Source organism: Physeter macrocephalus, chromosome 13, assembly GCF_002837175.3.
Source record: "Physeter macrocephalus isolate SW-GA chromosome 13, ASM283717v5, whole genome shotgun sequence".
Classification (NCBI taxonomy): Eukaryota; Metazoa; Chordata; class Mammalia; order Artiodactyla; family Physeteridae; genus Physeter; species Physeter macrocephalus.
In genome coordinates, this window is record NC_041226.1 from 4631917 (window position 1) to 4653402 (window position 21486).

The window sequence follows — 21486 nt, forward strand, 5'->3', positions numbered from 1 at the left end:
CACTATTTACTACAGCCAAGACATGGAAGCAACCTAAATGTCCATTGACAGAGGAATGGATAAAGAAGATGTGGCACATGTATACAGTGGGATATTACTCAGCCATAAAAAAGAATGAAATTCTGCCATTTGCAGCCATATGGATGGACCTAGAGAACATTATACTTAGTGAAATAAGTCAGTCAGAAAAAGATACTGTATATCACTTGTATGTGGAATTGAAAAAATGAATGTATCTAGCAAAACAGAGACTCACAGATATAGAAAACAAGCTAGTGGTTACCAGTGGGGTAACCACTGGGAGGGGCAAGATAGGGGTATGTAAGAGATACAAACTGCTACGTATAAAATAGATAAGCAACAAGGATATATTGTACAGCACAGGGAATTACAGCCATTATCTTGTAATAACTTTTAATGGAGTATATAATCTGTAAAAATACTGAATCACTATACTGTATACCTGAAGCTAAAATAATATTGTAAATCAACTCTACTTCATTGAAAAAAAATTAATGTGTCACTTGGTTTTCCAGTAATGGAATATTGATATATTTTTCTTCAAATAATGACAGTTTAGTGTAGCAATTAACATTAAATCAGGAGTGCTTTTTCATCATTTTCCTTGATTAATTATCTGAGTGCTCTTGTTCTTATCAGCTAGTTGCTCAATTAAAATTACAGTGTCTTGCAATCAAATTCCTACTGATATTATAATGTAATTTTAATATAATTTGCTTTAAAAAGGAAATAGGGCATTTGTGCCAAGGATGACGCAAATCCATTTCAATACCTCCCAGGCTGGTTTCCACTTCTTTCGCTTCGTTCTTGTGATTATAGCTGTCTTCCTTTGCCTTTCTTAAGAGTATGTCACAAGGAAAGGAGTTAGACCTTAGATGCCTCCCCTGCCCCAAAGTTTTTGGTTATATTTGATGGTACTAATAAGATCATGTAGAGAACTTAGCACAGGACAACACAAAGGAAAAAAAATTACAAATTTTTTTATTAATCAGGGGAAATCATTGATAATGCTTTGTATATATCATTATAAAAATGATGCCTCATATGGTTTTGTAGCCTATACTCGTATATAGTAAACATCTTTGTTGATTCTTCTAAGACACATTTTTAATAGCTAGAGATTACTGTGTTATATTGATACAGTATCATTAACCATTATCTTGCTGTTGGACATAACCGTATGTTTCTTTGTCAGAGAGGCACTGTCATAATTCTTGGAGAAAACTGGTACATACCTTGCTAGTCTTTTATGGCACCTTTTTTTTTTTTTTTTTTTTTAAGATTTCTTACATCTTATAGGTCATTAGACTTCCTCACAAAGAGCTAAGATTGTTCTTAAAAATGGTATAAAATTTTGAGACTCCATTAATTTTAAATGTGAGTCTGAAAAAAAGTTATTACAAAATCTATTTTCTATTAATTTCTACATTGAGTACTTGTATAAATGAGAAAGAAATTCTGTTTTCCTCTCAGATTTTAATTCGTGATTATTATTTTTATTGCTACCCCTTATGGTATGTATTATGTCTCATATCAAACCAAATGCCAAATCGTCATAAAAATGCTTCCTTGAGGGCTTGCAGTGTAATACATCTGCTTTATGTAATTGGATCTGAAATTCAGGGTTGTATTAATTGATTATACCAAGTGCAGTTCTTGTCAGAATAGAGATTTAAGTATTTTGAAGGCATGCACTGAATAGATTTCTTGGATGTTTTTAGCCAAATGGGATTTTTGAAGTGAAAGGGAAGATTTAAACACAGAATATGCAAGAAATAGATCATAAGTTCATTTCCATGCAGGTTAAGGCTGGGTTGAGGTACTTTAAGAGAAAACATATGAACGTAGTGGACAGAGTTGACTGGAAGAAACAGCACGAATTTTTTAAAGTTCACTGCTTCAATGTAAGATAAGTATTTGCATTACTTGTGGATAAAAGTAGGAAGCCAGTGAAGAGAGGTAAGAGAAATGTGTACTTAGGAAAGTATAAGGCACAGCTCCGTGAGCCGTAGAACTGGAGGTGAGTGTAATAAGAGTCCCCCACAAGGCGGGGCTGTTGGGAATCCAGGCACTTGCCGCCCCACCTGGAACATCAGAAACACTTCCTTAGCAGAAGGAATGAGGAGGGGCCGTTTCTCACTTCTCCTTGCCCTGGACGGGGTGCGACACGGCGGGATTTAAGTGTAGACGGACTCTCCAGAGCACAGGTGGAGAGCTAGCCACGTCCGAACGTTCGGCCAAGCCTGCCGTCAAACCGCTCTGCCTTCATCATCGGCATTCTTCCCATCTCATGAGCTCATGGGCTTATGGTAACGTGTCTTCCGTGACTTACAGGTGTCTTTCTGATGGTTGTGATTTACACTGTTATAATCATCTAAAAACTTCGAGGGAAGATTTCCAAGGATTTTAGTGTTGTTTTCTAAAGTTGTCCTGACCACGATCACGCTCCTCTCAGGTCCACGACTGTGATTAGCAGCACCCTGAGTTCGGTCGTGCTCCTCCTCGACGTAGCACCTTTCATAGGAGTAAACATTGTCTACTTCATTCTTGACTAGTCTTTTACACACGTTGTCCAGCAAAAAATTAAAATCGGAGACACATGGGAAAGGAGAAGAGCATGACTCATAATTAAGAGAAAGAGAAGTTAATAGAAACAGGATCCACAGATGACTCCAGCCCGGCGTTTCAGGAACTTAGAAGCCACTCCCGCCTGCATAACAGGAAAAGAGCTCAACAAACCGAAATCCACCAGCTTCTCTTAGATCCCTCAGAGAACTGAGGTCACAGGACAAACCGCTGCCCCCAAATTTGGAAAGACAGACAGATTCTGAGAATCACAACTTACCAGGATGTAGAAGTTTTGAACAATACTCCCAGCCAGTCTGACCTAGTTGACCTTTACAGAACACTAAACTCCCACCTGTAGAATACACATTCTTCTAATGTTCAGTTCACATGGAATGTTCCTCAAGATGGGACATATGCTTAGCCAGAAAATAATACATTTGAAAAGATTGATACCATAAAGAGTATGGTGTTAATGAGAAAATAATTATAATAACCTTTTAAGATAATTCTCACATATTGGAAAATCAAGCAGTAGCTTCTAAAATAACTCCTTGGGTCAAAGAAGAAATCAAAAAGGAAATTGCAAACTGTCTCTAACTGTGTGGGTAATGAACCCACAGAATCACCAGTGTATTTTTGGGATTAACGTAAAGAGGTGCTTAGGGGGAAATTTGTACCTTTCAATGCTTATATCAGAAAAGAAGGGAGATGTAAAATCACGAGCATTCCTCAGGTGAGCGCTCAGGGTTGCTCCGCGGTCCTGCCGTGATTCCTTCGCTAATTAATTCCCCCCCCACCACGCCCCCGTGCCCAGAGATGCCTGTTTCACATCTTCTCTTTCCACCCCAAACTCTGAGCTGGTGGTTTGCTTATTTCACTGAGAAAATAAGAGCATTCAGGGGAGAACCAAACACCCCCCTCCTGCCAGATCAGCCCCCTGATCTGCCTGTGCACCCTGCCCACCCTGCTGTACAGTGCTGACCCCAGGACTCACTCCAGGACTGGGTTAAGCTGTCTTTCCCGTGTCCGCCACCCCACCCCCGTCCACATCACTCCTACCGGATGTTGACATGCTGAGAGATCTCCCTCAGGTCGTCCGCTCCCCGTCGCCCCATTTCTTGCTCCTTTCACAGCAAGCTTCCTTGAAAGAGCCGCTCCTGCCCTTACCCCCTCCTTGTCTCTCGTCCCCGCTGAAGTTCTGTCTCGTCTTTGCCTGGGGCTGTGCCCGTCGGGGTCCCCCACGGCGACGCCCACGTTGCTAAGTCCAGTGCTCGGTCTCAGGCGTGTGGCCTGATGTCTGAGCACCACTCCCCCCCCGAGGGCTCCCTCCCCGTCCTGGAGGGCTCCCTCCCCGTCCTGGAGGGCTTCCTTACCGCCCAGGGCCGGCACCCTCGGGGTGTCTCTCGCCTCGAGAGCTCTTCTGTGTTCGTCTCCTTCTCCTGCACCTGTTGGACGGCCCCGGGGTGTGGCCACAAGCCCTCCCCTGCTCCCGGTCCCCAGGCCACCTCACCCGCCCGTGGCCCGAACGCCACCTTCAGGCTGACGGCTTCCAAACGTACGACCTCTCCCCAGACCTCAAACTTGTGTGTACAGCTGCTTACGGAAGCATCTCAAGTGCAACGTGATCAAGCCGGAATAATGATTTTCTTCTCTCTTCCCCCCCATATATCTTAGCAGATGGGGGCTCTGCGCTTGCAGCTGCCGTGGTCTTTCCCTTCTCTCTTCCTGCGTCTTCACAGTGTGTACTGAGTCCGCACACCTGCTCCCACCTCTGCTGTCGCAGCTCTGGTCCCAGCCGCCCCGGCCCTGCTGTATGGGGGCCCTGTGGGACCTGCCCGCCCCTCTCTGGTCCCCCCGCCGCAAGGGAAGGACATCCCTTTCTCCGTCCTCCACCGCCGCTCGCCCTCCTCCCTGACGCTGTCCTCACCTGCAGCCTGTCTCTGCCTGGAAGGTGCCCCCTCACCTCCAGCCACCGTCCGCCCAAACGTCACCTTCTCAGAGAGGCCTTTTGTGACCACCTGAGTGTCACCCACTTCCTACCATATTCTCTTGCAGTTTCGTTTTCTTCATACCGCTTGTCATGTGATGGGTTGTCTGTTTATTTATGGTCTGTGTGGTATTGTCTGTATATAATAAAAGCTGTGGTCATTGCTGTATTTCTTCAAGTGACTAGCATAGTGCCTGGTACACAGTGGGTGTTTGATACATATTTGCTGAGTAAGCTGAAAATGCATAACAATCAACATCTGTTATCTTAGTTCTTATAAAATGCTTAGAAACAGTATTGTAAACAAGTATACAAAAAAGTTCACTGTAGTTAACTATGCGTGACATTTTTTTACTTTTTATTGCTCCGAGTTTTGCAAATTTTCTACCATGAGCTTGTGTTGCTTTTATATACCCACAAAGACATTTCAAAGAATCAGGCTGTATACTATGTTGGTTTTTTTTTTTAACTTTTATGCATACTTATAAATACAACAAAGACAAGAGAAATGAGTGTTAGCAGTTGCTGTCTTAGATTGGACTTCGGGCTGTTTTTCCTATTGTTTACGTTTCCATATTTTCTACCATTTTTTATAAGCATGGATTACTTTCATAGTAGGAAAAAAGTGAAACTTTAAAAAGGAATAAAAGTAACTTAGGGCCCAATAATTGTGACATTATTTTATGGAATTCAGAAGCAGTTGGACTTTATTACAGACACTGTAATAAATTTATTTTTTAATTTTGAAATGATTTCAGACTTACAGAAAGGTCAAAAAGAGTACGAAGAATTCTCAAACTTTCACCCATACATTATTTTACCTCATCTTTTCTTTTTCTCAGAAATTCCTCTCTTTTCCTCCTGCCCTGCTTTCTCCTCCTCTGTCCCCTCCTGTGTCTCTGTGTGTACATACATGCATACACATACATACATAGTTGTTATATATACAAACATATATCTATTTCTATCTTTCTCCTTTAATCTGGAGCAGTTCCTCAGTCTGTCTTGACTTTTATGACTTGACGTCTTGACATTTTAAGGGGAACCAGCCATGGTTTTATGGACCATTCCTTGGTCTCTATCTTCTGATGCTCCCTCATGACTAGATTTAAGATGTTCTCAGGACTGTCACAGAGGGTTGACACCTCGTACTCAGGGCATTTTATCTGGAAGCACACGTTACCAGCTTGTCCCGTAACTGCCCCCGTGAACTCTGATTGCTTGGTTAACATTTTGTCTGTGGGTTTCTCTACTGTGAAGTTTTATCCCCTGTGTAATTAGTAAGTATCTTATGGGGAGATACTTTGAGACTATGTTCTCTCCCAGTTCTACCCAGTAGTCTTAGCATCCATGGATGATTCTTGGCCAAAGCACTTATTATCGGGGTGGTTACAGAATGGTGATTTTGGTCATTCCCTAATTTCTTCTACATTTATTAGTTGGAATTCTGATGTACGTGCTTTCACTTCTTTCCCTGTTATCCATTCATTCATTTGTTTATTTTCAACAGTATGGACTCATGGACTCTTATTCCATGGATTATAAGCCATCATCTTGGTTATTTGTCTCAGTACTCACATTTTCCCACACTTGGCCAGTGGGACCCTTTCATGCTGGCTCCTGTGTCCTTTTGACATGTCCCCACCACTCTCTGAATACTTCTTTACTTTTTTTGAAAAGCACACCAAGATATTCTAAGCACATCTTGTACTTTTTCACCCTCATCCCTAGAATCAGTCATTTTTTCAAGGAGCCTCGTTCCTTTTAGTGGAAAATGGAAAGCCAAAATCGTGACGAACCCAAGATCAAGGTGCTAGGGGTACGGATTAAAATTTCTGAAGGACCTCGTTATGACTGGTTCCTTGTTCCGCAGAAAGGACTCACACAGGCACACTGATTGTTTCCTGAAAATCCTAAATACAGTGGAAAATCCGCACATAATTTTGATGCTTTGGCAGTTTGGAGGCGCACTTCGCTACCTGACACACTTGGACATAAGCTCATGGTGGTGCTAATAAATCTGTAAATGGATTCTTTGTCAGTAAAGAATGAATAAATGGTGCTTACCTCTGTGTGGTCTTTAATTCAATTCAGAATTAGTTTAGCTATTATTGGACTTGCCACTGGAAGAGTGAGTACAATTAAGCTTTTCGAATAAGTTGCAGTTTGCAAAACTGAACGCTGTAATTGCAACACTTTATTCTTGTTCATCGGAAAATATAGTTCTTCCATTTCCTTCTCTTTAGTCACTTGTCAGCTTTCAGCAGCTGGAAAAGATTAAGTATGCAAGTCTTTAATTTCTGTTTCTTTTTATAAATTGAGAACTTCCAATGGGAGTATAGTAGCATTTGTATGTTTTTTTCAAATAGGGTTAAGCATCGAAGGTAAAGGGCCCGTGTTATTGACCCTTTTCAACTTATTTAGCATCTAGCAGAGTGTGCTTCTCAGCAGTGCTTGCTGTGCTTTGAGAACGCTGATGTCTCTTCTGCAAGAGGTTGTGCTGTATATGCCTGTGTTCTTGCTGGTATACGCTGTCCCTATTAATTAGATTTCTGCAGAGTTGAAGGGAAAAGGGTTCTTATGGAGTTGCACTGGAATTTTTTTTTTTTCTAACCATGAATGGACAAGTAGAAAAACAAAAATTAGTTGGTCCCATTTTGACCATGTCTGGCGTTCCAAATAAACAACTGCTAGGCCTGGATCTAAAGCATTCGGAGCACGGTGCTTTGTCTACAGGTCCTCCCGGTGGACGGGCAGGCATTTTCCCAGATGGGCTTCAGAAAACAGTATTTCTGGAAGGTGTTACTGGTGTTTCCAGGCCCAGTCAGTTTGAAAACGGGGTGTGCTAGGGGCTTCTCCTGCAGAATCCTAACACACACGAGTGTATTAAAGATTTTAAGATGCCCTGAGGCATAGATACATGTTTAAACCTTCTAGTCCAGCATTTCCCAAACTTACATGAGCAGGGAGCCTTTGTTGGCTGTGTCCTTGTTAACAAGAAAACACTGGTACAGGTTATGTGTTTTTATTCAAGAGATACTGAGCACGGGCTCAGCACAGACAGTACACAGATGCAATGCAGATAAGGCATGGCTCACACCCTTAAAGAACTTCCATCAATAAAGACAAGAATAGGGGCATGTGATGCAGCCTGTGACTGAGGCGTCCTTTGGGTACAGTAAGTCCCTGACATAGGAACAAGTCCTGTTCTGAGAGTGCGTTCGTAAGTCTAATTTGTTCATAAGTCCAACAAAGCCTAGGTACCCAGCTAACACAGTTGGCTATATAGTGCTGTACTGTAATAGGTTTATAATACTTTTCACACAAATAATACATAAAAAACAAACACAAAAAGTAAAACATTTTTAATCTTACAGTACAGTACCTTGAAAAGTACAGTAGTACCAGCCACCTCATTGCTGCTTTTACACTTGCTTCTGGACTTCCTGGGCTTGAAATAAAGATACTGTACTACTGTACTCTATACAGTACTGCACAGTAAAGTACACAAAAGCACAACCACTTGTAGAGGATGCACGCGCGTGACAATGTGCGCCAGACACGTGAACTAACTTACATGACTGGACCTGGGAACGCACGTTCGTATCTTTGAAAGTTCGCAACTTGAAGGTTCGTATGTAGCGGACTTAACTGTATTTGAGAACACAGAGCGGGGCCTCTGATCTCACAGACCCCTGTCTGCGTCTTGAAGGATTGATTTTAAGTGTATGCATTTTTATTCGTTTATTCAAAACTCTTTTTGAGCACCTGTGATGAGCCAGGCACGCCCTAGACCTTGGCGACTGAAACAGCAGCGCACAGACCGAGGAGAGACCTCCTCTCCTGGATCGTGTGTCCTAGTGGCGGGAGCCAGGCAGGAAACAGGATGAATAAGTACGGGGGTGTAACTTACTACGTGGTGGTAAGTGCTCAGGAGAAAAATACAGCAGGGCAGGGACGGGCTGCGTGTGTGTGTGTTTACATCTGTGAGTGTGGGCCGGAGGTGACGGCCGTTCAGCTGTAGTTGCTGGAGAAGGCCTCCCTTAGAAGGTGACCTTGGGTCTAGACCTGGAGGGCAGCAGTGGCCCAGGCAGGAGGGACAGGAGATGGGAGCCTGAGCAGGGCCCGGTGTGGTCCGCGTGAAGCGTGGGAGGGAGAGGGAAGCAGGGGATGGGCCAGTGAGGCAGATGAGCCGGACCACGTGGAACCTTCTGAGCCGTAACTGGCCTTCAGCTTCTTCTGAGCGAGGTGACAGTGCACGGATTCGAACCTGAGGAGGACTGACAGGGTCCGTGAGCAAGTGGGGCGGGTGTCGGGAGTGCGTTCCTCTGGAGCGCAGAAAAGGGGCAGGGCTGCGGCGCACGGGGCCTCCCGTGCCCTGCTGAGGCCTTGGGGGCGGCGGATTTGAGGCTGGAAGGTCCACCTGGAGGCAGAAGAACCAAGCTGTCGATGCCATTCGGGCGAGAAGCAAGGAGGGCCAGAGCCGAGGGGTTGGGGGCGTAGGGGGCCGAGGTTTGGTGTCAGTGGCCGCGGAGGGAGGGAGCTGTCACGGAGGACCCTGTTCTCGCTTGGGCTTCCTTTGGGCTTGGTCGGTGCCTTTCCACGTGGGGCTGCACGTCTGAGTTAACGTGAACGTGAGTTCCTGTGAGAACGTGTGCTGGCTTGGAGAGTCTTACAGGACGTGCATGTGGAGATGTTTATGAGGTAAGTAGCTGCACGAGTCTCGCTCAGGAAAGAGTTTACAAGGCCGCAAACGAACGTTAACTCTGGGTGCCACATCCAGTTACAGGGTTTAAGAACATAAAATTTGCGTTAAGACTTTTTACTGGACAGACCCCTCGGCAGAGAAGGTGTACAGGTGGCCAACGAGCACACGGAAAGGTGCTTCACGTCGCATGTCATCGGGGACGTGCGAATTAAAGCGAGGTATCACCGCACACCCGTCGGAGCGGCAGAGGTGCAGAACCCGACAGCACCAGGTGCTGGAGAGGGTGGGGAGCGCCAGGAGCTCTTGTTCACTGCCGGTCGCAATGCTGCAGCCGCTCTGGAAGACCGTGGGGCTGTTCCTTAAAGAGCTAAACACACTCGTACCGTAGAATCTAGTCGTCACGCTCCTTGGTGTTGACCCAAGGGAGTTGAAAACTTAGATCCACACCAAAAGCTGCACCCAAATGCTTGTTCAGAATCACCAAACGCTGGAAGCAGCCAGGATGCCCTTCAGTAGGTGAACGGATAAAGAAAACTGTGTCACATTTAGACAATGGGATGTTATTCAGTGATAAAGAGAAATGAGTTATCAGGCCATGCAAAGGCACGGAGGAACCTTAAGTGCATATTACTAGGTGATAGAAGCCAATCTGAAAAGGCTCCATACTATATGGTTTCAATCATATGACATTCTGGGAAAGGCAAAACTATGGAGACAGTAAAAGCAAGATCAGTGGTTGCCAAGATGGGGTGGGGTAAACAGCTGGAGCACAGAGGATTTTTAGGGCAATGAAACTACCCTGTGTGATAGCTATAGTGCTGGATCCCCGTCATTATATGTCAAAGTCCATAGACTGTACTGCACCAAGAGTGAACCCTAATGTAGACTGTGGACGTGGGGTGATAATGGCACGTCCGTGTGCGTTCATCAGTTGTAACACATGTGCCATCTGGTGCAGGATGCTGATAGCAGGGGAGGCTGTGTGTGGGGGGCAGGTGTTACATGGGAACTCTCTGTTTTCTGCCCAGTTTTTCAGTGAACCTAAAACTGTCTAAAAAATGAAGTCTAGTTAAAAAAAAAAAAAATAATAGTGGTATCTCTGTCCGGGGAGAGAGGACGCAGGCATGCCTTGTACACTCGGTAGGCAGTTATTAAATGTTTGTTGAGTGAATAAAGGAATAGCGTTCGTATTTGTAAATTCTTTGTAAGCAGACACTGATTCCTATCTTGCTTGTTAAACTTTCAGAAATGTTATTAATTACACTTTAAGAAAAATTGGGAAGTATGTCTAGCACTCACAAGCATGAAGAGGTGACCCACAGAGAAAAATTTAACTCAGAGTTCCACATGTCGATTTTTAGGGAGGGCCAGAGCCAGCACCGTATACCTAGATTTTGAAATATGAATTAGAAGAAGTTAATGCCATTGGAAAGTTGTCGGCACCATATAAGGTGTCTAACATTTCCGATTGTGAATGAGGTAAAATCCTAAGTTTAGAAAACAACATGATTTATTGAATTACCTTGGGAAGTAAAAGGAAACCATAGGTCCTGAGATGTTTATACATAAAGCATGCAAAATGAGAGAGTAGTTTTTTCTAAAGAAGTTTAACGGAAAGCAACTTGTGGGATAGGTCATGTAACAGTCAAGTAAAAATTCTATACTGTTTTGGGGCATTTTAAAATTCTACGACTTTGGGTCAGTCTCAGATACGTGTGAATATTCCTAATAAGTTTTGAAAAATTCTACAGGCCTTTGACTGTGATACTTTATTTTTGTGATCATTTGCACAAAACCCCACGTGTTGAGGTTGGAGTTTGGCTGGGGTGAGAATGTGGGTTCTGACCAGGTGGCCTTACCCATGCGTTCCTCCTCCAGGCAAACATGCTGAAGACATATTTGGTGAGTTGTTTAATGAGGCCAACAACTTCTACATCCGAGCAAACTCTCTTCAAGACAGAATCGATCGCCTTGCTGTCAAAGTCACCCAGCTGGATTCAACAGTGGAGGAGGGTAGGTAACTGCATGAGAGCTGTGAGCTGGAAATGATGCAGACAGGACGGGAGTGGTTAATCGCAGGGTAATTCCTCCTTCTTCCTTGGGGTCGTATGCTGTTACTTCATCTTGTCTTTTCCTAGAAGAACAGTGAGGGGGAAAACCCACAACATGGGGTTAATTAGTAATTAAAAGAGTCCTATCTTGTCTGCCTTGTGTGCCATACTCTCTTTTTAAATAAACTACACATGTAGTATTTGTTTTAAAGGACTCTTTGAATGCATTCAGTATTAGAAGTCCTCATGGAGGTTATTGGTAGTTATTGTAAAGATAGTTTCTTAGCTAAAAATCACAGACTCTGTCCAGCTAAGGGGGAGGGTGAGCTATCAGCTGCTGCTCTCCTTAGGGCGGATGCTTCTAAGGCATCCTGCTGACCCTGCTGGTTGAACCGCCCAGAAACAGCGTTTACTGAAGGCCTCTAGGCTTCAGGGTTTTCAAACAAAGTTAATATTGACAGGCACTGTGTAGTTAATTGATGGTCATACCTTGAAATTGGGGTAGTTTCAACAAAATTAATATTCAACAATTCCTTTAAACATTTTTCCACTTGCTGTCTCTTTTGGACAAAAGTCTGAAATTAGACTGGAAAAAATCTGTCCCCCCCAAATCAAGATGTGCCATTTTATGTTTACTTTGAAGAAAACGTTCAGATTAAAAGTTATTTTTACCTTTATATAAGGGTACTTACAGTTTCTCTTGTCGCATTAAAACAATCCTAGCATCTGATTTTTCTGCTAGGCCTTTAATAGTAGTATTAATAAGAGGTGAAGGTTTTCTTTTTTTAAATATAGTTATTTATGGAATTCATCCCTCACATTTAAGAAAAACATGTTTTCTCATGTTCAGCTCTTTTTCAAAGGTCAAAATTAAATTAGCAAACTAAAAATTTAACAGAAATGTAGAACATTGATATTTTAATATCTGGTATGAACATTCTTACTGACTTTTCCAACAATAAGTAGCAAGCTGAAGCTGTGCTCTTTTTAATCTGATTTTTAAAATGTATCTCTTATTTTAAAAAATATAAATTTGAATAGCTACTTGGTCTATTCAGATAAGAAATTTTTAACATTTTAAATCAATCATTCACTTTTCAAATGGTATCACAAGTGATTTTTTTAAAAATATTTGTCTGTCTTCAGTTTTTTGTTGGTTCTTGCAGTTGTAATGCTTGTGATAAACCTTACACCGGAGAAGGTTAGTCTGTAGGTTAAATCTCATGAGATTCTACCGCATATCTCATATCCTTAAAATTTCTTTCCAATCAAGACTTTACCTTATTACTTTCCTTGCCATGGATGTAATTGTAGAAAAATCCCTCGGCCGAGTTAGGAAATCTGTGCTCTACTTGGGCCTGCCGCTGTTCTGCCGGGTGACCTTGGACAGGTCATTTAACACCCCTGACCGTCAGCTTCATTGGTCCAGTGGGTTAATGCAGCAGTTTACCCACCTCAAAAAGTCTGTGTCGAGGTCAGATGAGTCGATACCTGAGATGTAACCTGTTGTACAAACTCAAGAAATGAGTATAATTAGCCTGGTTCTCTCATTCCTTAGTGTAGATTTCTATCATGCTGCTTAATTTCTAGGACTACAGGGATGTTGAAAAGCTTTGCCCTCTCTCCTTAATGTTAGTGTCCGAAAAATTTAATGCACTTTTTACATTGTGTGTTTTTTGCAGAAGTATTTCCCACATGTATTGTAATTAAACTGGTGTTAACTGTTGGAGTGATTTTCCCCCCTAAGATACCCAGGGGTATTGTGTTTACATTCCTATTATACTCATAACTCTATTCCTGTGTGGTTTCTGAGAAATGCTATTTAAGTAAAGAATGATGCTCTAATATTAGGTTCAATGAAATCGTTATATCGCTACAAAAGAAGGAAAGGCGTGACTTACAGAGATAACTGTTGTTTTTCAGAGGGAGGGAATGCATGTGCTATTTAAGCATGGTTTTAAGTGAACAATAGAAGACATTATTTGGCTATTCTAGGAGATGTTTATGATTGTGAGTCAAATTATACTTGTTTCTAAAATATTTCCATATAACCCGACTTGGGGGACTTTTCTCTCAATAGTGTCACTACAGGATATCAACATGAAAAAAGCTTTCAAAAGTTCCACCGTCCAAGACCAGCAGGTGGTTTCAAAGAACAGCATTCCTAATCCTGTTGCTGACATTTACAACCAGAGTGATAAACCACCTCCTCTGAATATCCTTACACCATACAGGTACGGCTTTGTGTATCCCCAAGAGCCTTTTCAGTGTAAACAAGTTGAGAGAGGCAAGCAGTGCGGTGAAAATATCTTTTCAGACTTTGAGAATGGTAATTGCGGTGTTAGCCACAGTGAAATTAGTTGTTTACAGAATTGCTAAAGTTTGAGTATTTCAAAATATAAATAAGTTTACCAAGAGAAGTGGGAGCTCTCATGTTAGCTTTTAAATGCAGATATCTAAAGCAGAAGCGGGCACATTACGTAATACCCGTGTGATTGTGTTGTTCCTCGCGTTCCAAACCAAGTTTAAAGGAACTGCATAATTCACTTCTAATGCAGCAAAACACCTGTCTCAGCATTTCAGCCCTGCAGACATTTGCTATTGAATTCAGAAAAACACGTTCTGCAGCATTAGAGGTTTCTAAGACTGAATATATAGTCAAGAAATTAACCTTCTGTGTGAAGTGGTAGGACACATTATTAGGACCAGACTTCCAGGAAAAAGAATAGAAAATGTGCAAAAAATGAATATTAAGAAACTAACTAAAAAAGGCTCTTTAGAACTCCTCTCCTACCGCCTGCCACATCACTGTGCGCTTTCCCGTTTCATATACTTCCCTGTTCTTCCCTGTCTTTTCACTCCACTGTCAAGCTCGCTGCTCCGGCTTCTGATGACTCAGGCTGGTGGTGGGGTCCCCACGGCCCCCCAGGATTAGCTCTGCTGGGTAGTACCCCTGCAGAGGCCTTCCTGAAATCACTGCATCCTTCACGTCCATTATTGCCCTCCTGGGCCCAGTGGCCCTTCTCAGGGAGCGCCCAGAGGTTTTCTGGGTCTGAATGACTATCCTTTCGCAGGGTCCAAAAGGAGATGTTTGGAGCTGCCCTTTGTTGCAGTTCTGCTAGTAAAGCAGTAATTCAGACTGCATCCCTTTCTTTCAGCATGGACAGAAAGATTCTCCAAAAAATGTAATAGAGATTCCATGGAAACCATGATGGGAGAGGACCGGGGTACCACATTTTTATATGAAACAAGCATACTTTTCTGGAGGTTTTAGCACACTCACTTAAAGATACAGATGAATAGTGGTATTGTAAGCCTAACGTTTTAACTCGTGACTTTGCTTTTGTTCAGTAGGCATTTTTCTGGGGCAATTTCAGTTTTACTTATTAGCCCAGAGCCATGAGAACTTAGTAAAATTTTCCTAAGAAACCTCACTAAATATTTTGTTCTAAAGGAAAAAAGAAACCCAGAAAACTCAATGAACCACTTGTATTTGATTATTCAAGATCACGATCAAATATTTGTGGTGATTTAAAATGTTTAATTGCATAAAAAATGAATCGACCTTTATATATTATATATTGTGTGTTTACTCAGTTTTATGGAAAAGAGAAATGTCTTTGACTTTTTAATAGCGTTTAAGAATAGTAGTGCCAGCTCAAATCTACTTTTTATTAATACAGAAATGTTTGGGGTAAGAAAACACATAAACTTTTGCATTTGGACTTAAATGTGACACAGTCACAACGCAGTCTTAAATATGAGATGTACAATGTGACTGAAAAATCGAATGTTTAGTTGTGATAAACATAGGGCATTTCTGCTTATATTCTGATGTCAAGGTTAACATTTGCTTACGTTATTAAACATATTTATTCCATTAAGTATTAGCTCCTCATCAAAGTATTAGCTCTGTTTTTGAAAAAAAGAAGGTGCATTTTATACATCTTAAAAGTGCAGCAAGTTCCTGCTCAGTTTTTCTGTCTTCACCTATATTGAAGGCCTAGTATCTTAGGGAAGTAATTTATATTTTTCACAATAATGTTATTAATAAAATCTCAATAGTGCAGGTTGCTTCTCACTTGGGAAATTTGGAAAAGAAAGGTTTTTAAGTAATTAAAGTTTAAAGTACAGAGTGAATTGTGCTGATTTGTTAGCGACTTTAAGACAGAGCTACCAGATGACCCTCGTGAAAGCCTGGGTCTCTTTATTTGATGCTGAGAAGCTTACAGAACACGGCATAGCAGGAACTTCAAGACCAGGTTCCCTTGAGTAATTCATGTCACTTTCTTTGACTGTGTGGCCACAAACTCTTCTCTATACTCATTTCTCTGATTTTTTTCCTTCTCTCTATGCCTTAAATGACTAATTGAAATGCTAATTTTTAAAAATAAATTTATTTTTATTTATTTTTGGCTGCATTGGGTCTTCGTTGTGGCGAGCAGGGGCTGCTCTTCATTGCGGTGCGCGGGCTTCTCATTGCAGTGGCTTCTCTTGTTGCGGAGCACGGGCTCTAGGCATACGGGCTTCAGTAGTTGCGGCACGCGGGCTCAGTAGTTGTGACTCATGGGCTCTAGAGCGCAGGCTCAGTAGTTGCGGCGCACGGGCTTAGGTGCTCCATGGCATGTGGGATCCTCCCAGACCAGGGATCGAACCCGTGTCCCCTGCATTGGCAGGCAGATTCCCAACCACTGTGCCACCAGGGGAGTCCCTGACATGCTAATTTTAAATGTAAATATTTTGCCTCCTCTTGAAGGTAATATACAGGCCAGCTACTTTTTAAAGCATTAGTAGAATAAATAGTGTTCACTTCTTATCATGATTATTTTGAGCTTTGCTATCTATTGATTTATATTACAACTTTGGATTCATATTGGCTACATTTTCATTGGCTTTATGATAAATGAATAACTTATATAAAGACTTGGGGCTTCCCTGGTGGCACTGTGGTTAAGAATCCACCTGCCAATCCCCTGCCAATGCAGGGGACACGGGTTCGAGCCCTGGTCCGGGAAGATCGCACATGCCGTGGAGCAGCTGAGTCCATGAGCCACAACTACTGAAGCCCGTGTGCCTAGAGCCGGTGCTCTGCAACAAAGAGAAGCTACCGCAGTGAGAAGCCCGTGCACCGCAACGAAGACCCAGTGCAGCCCAAAATAAATAAAATAAATAAATAAAGACTTGAAGTATTCTTTAGAATATAGTAATTGTAGCAGTTCTTGACAATGAAATGGCTACAAGTGAATTTTCTTTGCCGGTTACTTGCATTTAAAAAAATATCTAGGTCATCACTTCTTATCCTAGTTACATTTATACACCATGAACCTTTTGCTTCTTTCCTAATTGAATTATAGACACTGGGCAAACCTGATTAAGAAAAAAGCACAGAGTACTTGCTAATTTTTATCCTAATAACATTGTCGCTCCAGAGTAGAAGTGAATGTATATATATATACTAAGAATCCATCCATCTCTGTGTGTAGCCCCCATTGGAATAAACAAAACATACCTTGAAATAACTGTGTAACTAAATATTGCTGTTTATGAGCCATATTGTGATTTGGGGCTGTACTTTGCTGTACCGAAATCTAAATTTGCAAGAGTAGTTTTTAACTTCATTATTCTAGGAAAAAAAAGTGCTGTTCTTAAATGTTCACACATTTTTCCAAACAAGGAAAATTGGGAGACTTAACAGTGTATAAGGACAGTTCAAATTCCTCACGTAGACGTTATCTCATGCGTTAGAATTAACATTGATGTTTACCCCATATGAAACTATCTAACGACCTTTTCTCCCCCCGCCCCCGACTTGTAATACATTGGTTTATAGAGATGATAAAAAGGATGGGCTGAAGTTCTATACAGATCCTTCCTATTTCTTTGACCTCTGGAAAGAAAAAATGCTACAGGACACAGAAGACAAAAGGAAAGAAAAAAGACGTCAAAAGGTAAATAATTCTAGTATGGGAAACGTGCATATAGGTGTGTAAATGGGATTCTCCCTTAGAAATTAGAAGTTTAAAATCAGTAAATTCTTCAAATGGTTGAGATGTTGAATTTTGTGTTGAAGTTTTTTTAGAGGTTGCATTTGTCACATGAAGATACCATTCAGTCTAACACAGTAATACTATTTTCAGTAAATACTGTTGATTTGTTCTCTCATACTTGCTTTGCTTTAATAAGTGGCTGAAATTTCAGTTTTGTTCGTAACTGTGGTTTATAACTTTTCTCTTGCTCTTCAAATTTCGAAAAGCAGTCAACATTCCATATCAGTTAGAATTTTCTGCTTTGGTCTTTTTAACATTATTAATTGTTGGGTTGTCACCTAACCGTAATTAAGACCGTGGTGAGAGGTTCATATTGGATTGAAAAGCGTGTGTGATCTGCACATTTGGAGGGGGGTAGTATTTACTAAAAACGAGTTTCCCTTTGGTGGGGTGGTCGTAGGCAGGAGAATTGCAACTTGGAAGGTTGAGAGACATCTGTACTGCAAACGCTCTTGGGAGGACAAACCCACTCTCAGATTAAGGAACTTCTGTTTTGAAAATTATCCCTTTGGGGCCCAGAAATTAGACTTAAACCATTGAAAATCAGAGTTAACTCTCCAAAGGCAGATATTTGCCAAGCCTTTTATATGTGAGCTGTGTTTTAAAAAATGACCACCTGCTTTGTTTGACAAATATCAGGGTGTGTGAATTAAGAGCTTAGCATGTTGCGGGCGGGCTGCCTGAGGTTCTGAGACATCTAGTAGGTGTACTGGCCCAGCAGGAGGGACAGTTCGAGATGGAAGAGAACTTGAGATTTGAAAACAGGATTTAGGAAAGGGAACATGGAAATAGGTTGCAGACTGCAAGTGTGAGAGGTTACCGCGAATTCTGAGAGAGAATTCCACAGACTTGGTTATCTGTGTGCTCCTCCCGTGCTGACGGGTTGGGGAGAGTCAATGGGAAATCTTCGAAGAGTTGCTGGGTATATTCAAGTGGAGAAATAGTCAAGCAGAGAAGCTGCAAAGTGTTCAGGTGAAGAAAAGGAAGATACTAATCTCTCCAAAGGAAAAGGAACAGAGATTTAAAGGCCTGTAAGTCTGAATCCCTGAACTTTTATATGGTACCGGGGCAAACCCCCAAGTACTTTGAAGAGTACTCTCCTTTAAAAATCGCCTGCTTAAAAAAAAAAAAAAAAAATCTCCTGCTTAAAAAAAAAAAATCGCCTGCTTAAACAAAAAAATTGCCTGCTTAAAAAAAAAAATCGCCTGCTTAAAAAAAAAAAATCGCCTGCTTTAACAAAAAAAAAAAAAAAAAAAAAAACACCTGCTTAAAAATGGCCTCCCGGGATTTCCTAGAAGCATCAGTGATACTTTTGACAAAAATATTTAACTTTTTTGCCACTGTTCTTTAGTCTTAATCTACTCTGTGTGGTTACTGTGTCTTCAGAATTATTTGTCATTTCCTTGGCAGTTTTGTCTCATTCCATATTCCTCAAAGCCATAAAATTCTGATGAGAATTTCTTATTCATTCATTGATGTAATGGTTCTTTTTTGAATGGCTTGTAAATGCTGTGATGAAAAAGAAAGGATTATCACCCTCGTGGAGATGACAATATAGCGGGGGAAACAAACATTAAATAATCATGCCGTCCTTTGGAACTCATAAAGAGGGAAAAAAATTTGAAAATTTTAATACAAATCTGCTTTATATAGGAACAGAAAATGAGGCAAGATATCCTTAATTTCCCAGGATTTTAGAAACCCAAAAGTCACTTTCACTTTGGAACAGACAATTCTATCTGAAGGAAGAATTAGTTTAGAAAATTTGGGGATAAGACATCCATTCTTTCTGAACATTAAAGTTCTTTATTTTGATGGTCGAAAAACATTTTTTTAAAGTTTTGCAAATAACAATGTGGTTGTAAGGCTGTAGGTACAGTGCTGGGAAGGAGAAGCCTTGGGGGAGGTGGCAGCAGCAGGTGGGGTGGTGAGTTGAGGAAGCCCTCTCCATGTTGCTCACTGAGATGCAAGGACTGATAGCAGAAGTTAGCCAAACAGAGTGAGTGTGTGTGCGACCGTGTGTGCATGTACGTGAGAGGGGACGCCGGAGGCGTGCTGGGCAGATGGAGGGGCTTTCAGGTATTGATCGGAGCAGCTAAGATCATCCTGGGGCAGGAAACAGCTTGCAGTAGTCTCAGGATTTTAACAGGGGCAGTGTAGTTGAGATACAGATGCATCATGGTTAACATTTTATTATAGTTGGGGTGTGTGTGTGTGTGTGTGTGTGTGTGTGTGTGTGTGTGTGTGTGTGTGTGTGTGTGTCGGGTGCGTGTTGATGGGTAGATTGGAGGCTAAACCATTGTAAAGAAGGTGGCAGATATAATGCTTATCCCTAAATATGTCAGCATACATCTCTTAAAAGTAAGGGTGATAGTTATTAATTAGTGTAATACAGTGACGCTTGAGTGAGATGTATATTGGAATACATTGAGGTCTCCCTTCTTTTTTCTCTCTTTTGGTTTTAAAAGTATTCAGACAATACATGCCAGTTGTAAAATGCCCCACCTACCCTGAAGTAAACACATTCGTTTAGAAAATTTGGGGGTGAGTTTCTCCCTTGCCCAGGCATAACCACCCTCTGGTAACAGATGTGCATACTTTTCGACCTTGTAGGGCATTCATAAATACATGTGTACACATTTCACAGAGTATTTTTTATTCCTAGAATTGACCTGTATACACACACACACACACACACACACACACACACACACACACACACACACACACACACAGACGTACACATGCAGTGACGTAATAAAGATGTACTTCATCCTTTTTAATAGTTGTGTCATATTCCAAAGTTTGGATGCTTCATAAACTATTTACCCAATACCGAATTAATGAATATTTAGGTTGCTTCTAAATTGTTGCTGTTACAGCACTGTAGGGGGTACCTGTACTCATGTGCACATATTTCGTCAGAGTAAATTCCCAGAAGTGCAATGTGAACTTGAAAATTTGAAAGATACCATCCATTTGCTCCTGACCCTTTAAGGACTGAACCAGTTTATACTCCTAACAAGCCTCCTCCAGTCCTGAAGATTATTATTTGGCATTATCTTCATTTATTTAAAAATTTTTATACAGTTTTTAAAGGTTACTTTCCATTTACAGTTATTACAAAATATTGGCTCTATTCCCCATGTTGTACAATACATCCCTGAGCCTGCCCTACACCCACTAGTTTGCACCTCCCCCTCCCCCATCCCTATGTGCCCACCACCACTGGTAACCAAATAGTTTGTTCTCTATATCTGTGAGTCTGCTGCTTTTTTGTTATATTCATTAGTTTGTTGTAGTTTTTAGATTCCACATATAAGTGTATCATCCAGTACTTGTCTTTCTCTGTCTGACTTATTTCACTGAGCATAATGCCCTCCAAGTCCGTCCATGTTGCTGCAAATGGCATTATTTCGTTCTTTTTTATGACTGAGTAGTATTCCATTGTATATATGTACCGCATCTTCTTTATCCATTCATCTGCTGATGAACTATTATTATTTTTTGATGAGCTTCCCCACCCCCAAAAAAATCTAATACGAATCACGCATCTTTCCGTGTCTTTATTAACACTTCGCGTGTGTTCTGTGAATTTCACGTTCACATCGTCCGCCGGCACATCACTTGAGCCCCCTGGATACCTGGGCTAACAGTTCCCCTTGTCCCCCATGGGCCTCCTCTCATCCTGGACACCTGAGCAGCTTCCTGCCCGGCATGCCTGCCTTTCCCCGTGGACTCTGTCCCCAGCGCAGGGGCTCCTCTCCCGGTGCTCCTCCACGTGCCAGCCCCTCCCCTCTCGGTCTTCATGGCTTCCCGTTGCTCTTGGGATAAAGAACAACATTTCTCCGCAGCCTTCAAGGTCTTACCGTTCGCCCAAATTCACACTCACCTTCTGTCACTTCTCCTGACGAGATGCTGTCCCATGGCCTCTTGCGTGCGTCTGGCCCCCTCCTCTGCAGGACTCAGGCCTCCTCCCCCCGCAGAGCTTGTCCCAGCCTCTCGGACGCCCTCCCTGACTTCCAGACCAGACTTCCAGCATTCTCTTTGTAATACTTCATGTTGTTGCACCTTTCATAATTGCACATCTATCTGTGTGACTGT

At 41.9% G+C, this 21486-nt stretch overlaps 1 protein-coding gene across 3 annotated transcripts in view; it reads left to right on the plus strand.

Moving 5' to 3' along the window:
• Window positions 1–21486, plus strand: part of WASF3 (WASP family member 3) — a 94149-nt gene that overhangs the window by 60626 nt on the left and 12037 nt on the right. For all 3 annotated transcript variants that reach the window (XM_024125998.3, XM_028497395.2, XM_055089349.1), the window contains 3 exons: window positions 11163–11297; window positions 13416–13569; window positions 17166–17283. In XM_024125998.3, the coding sequence (XP_023981766.1) occupies window positions 11163–11297; window positions 13416–13569; window positions 17166–17283 (407 nt within the window). The remainder of the gene's footprint in view (window positions 1–11162; window positions 11298–13415; window positions 13570–17165; window positions 17284–21486) is intronic.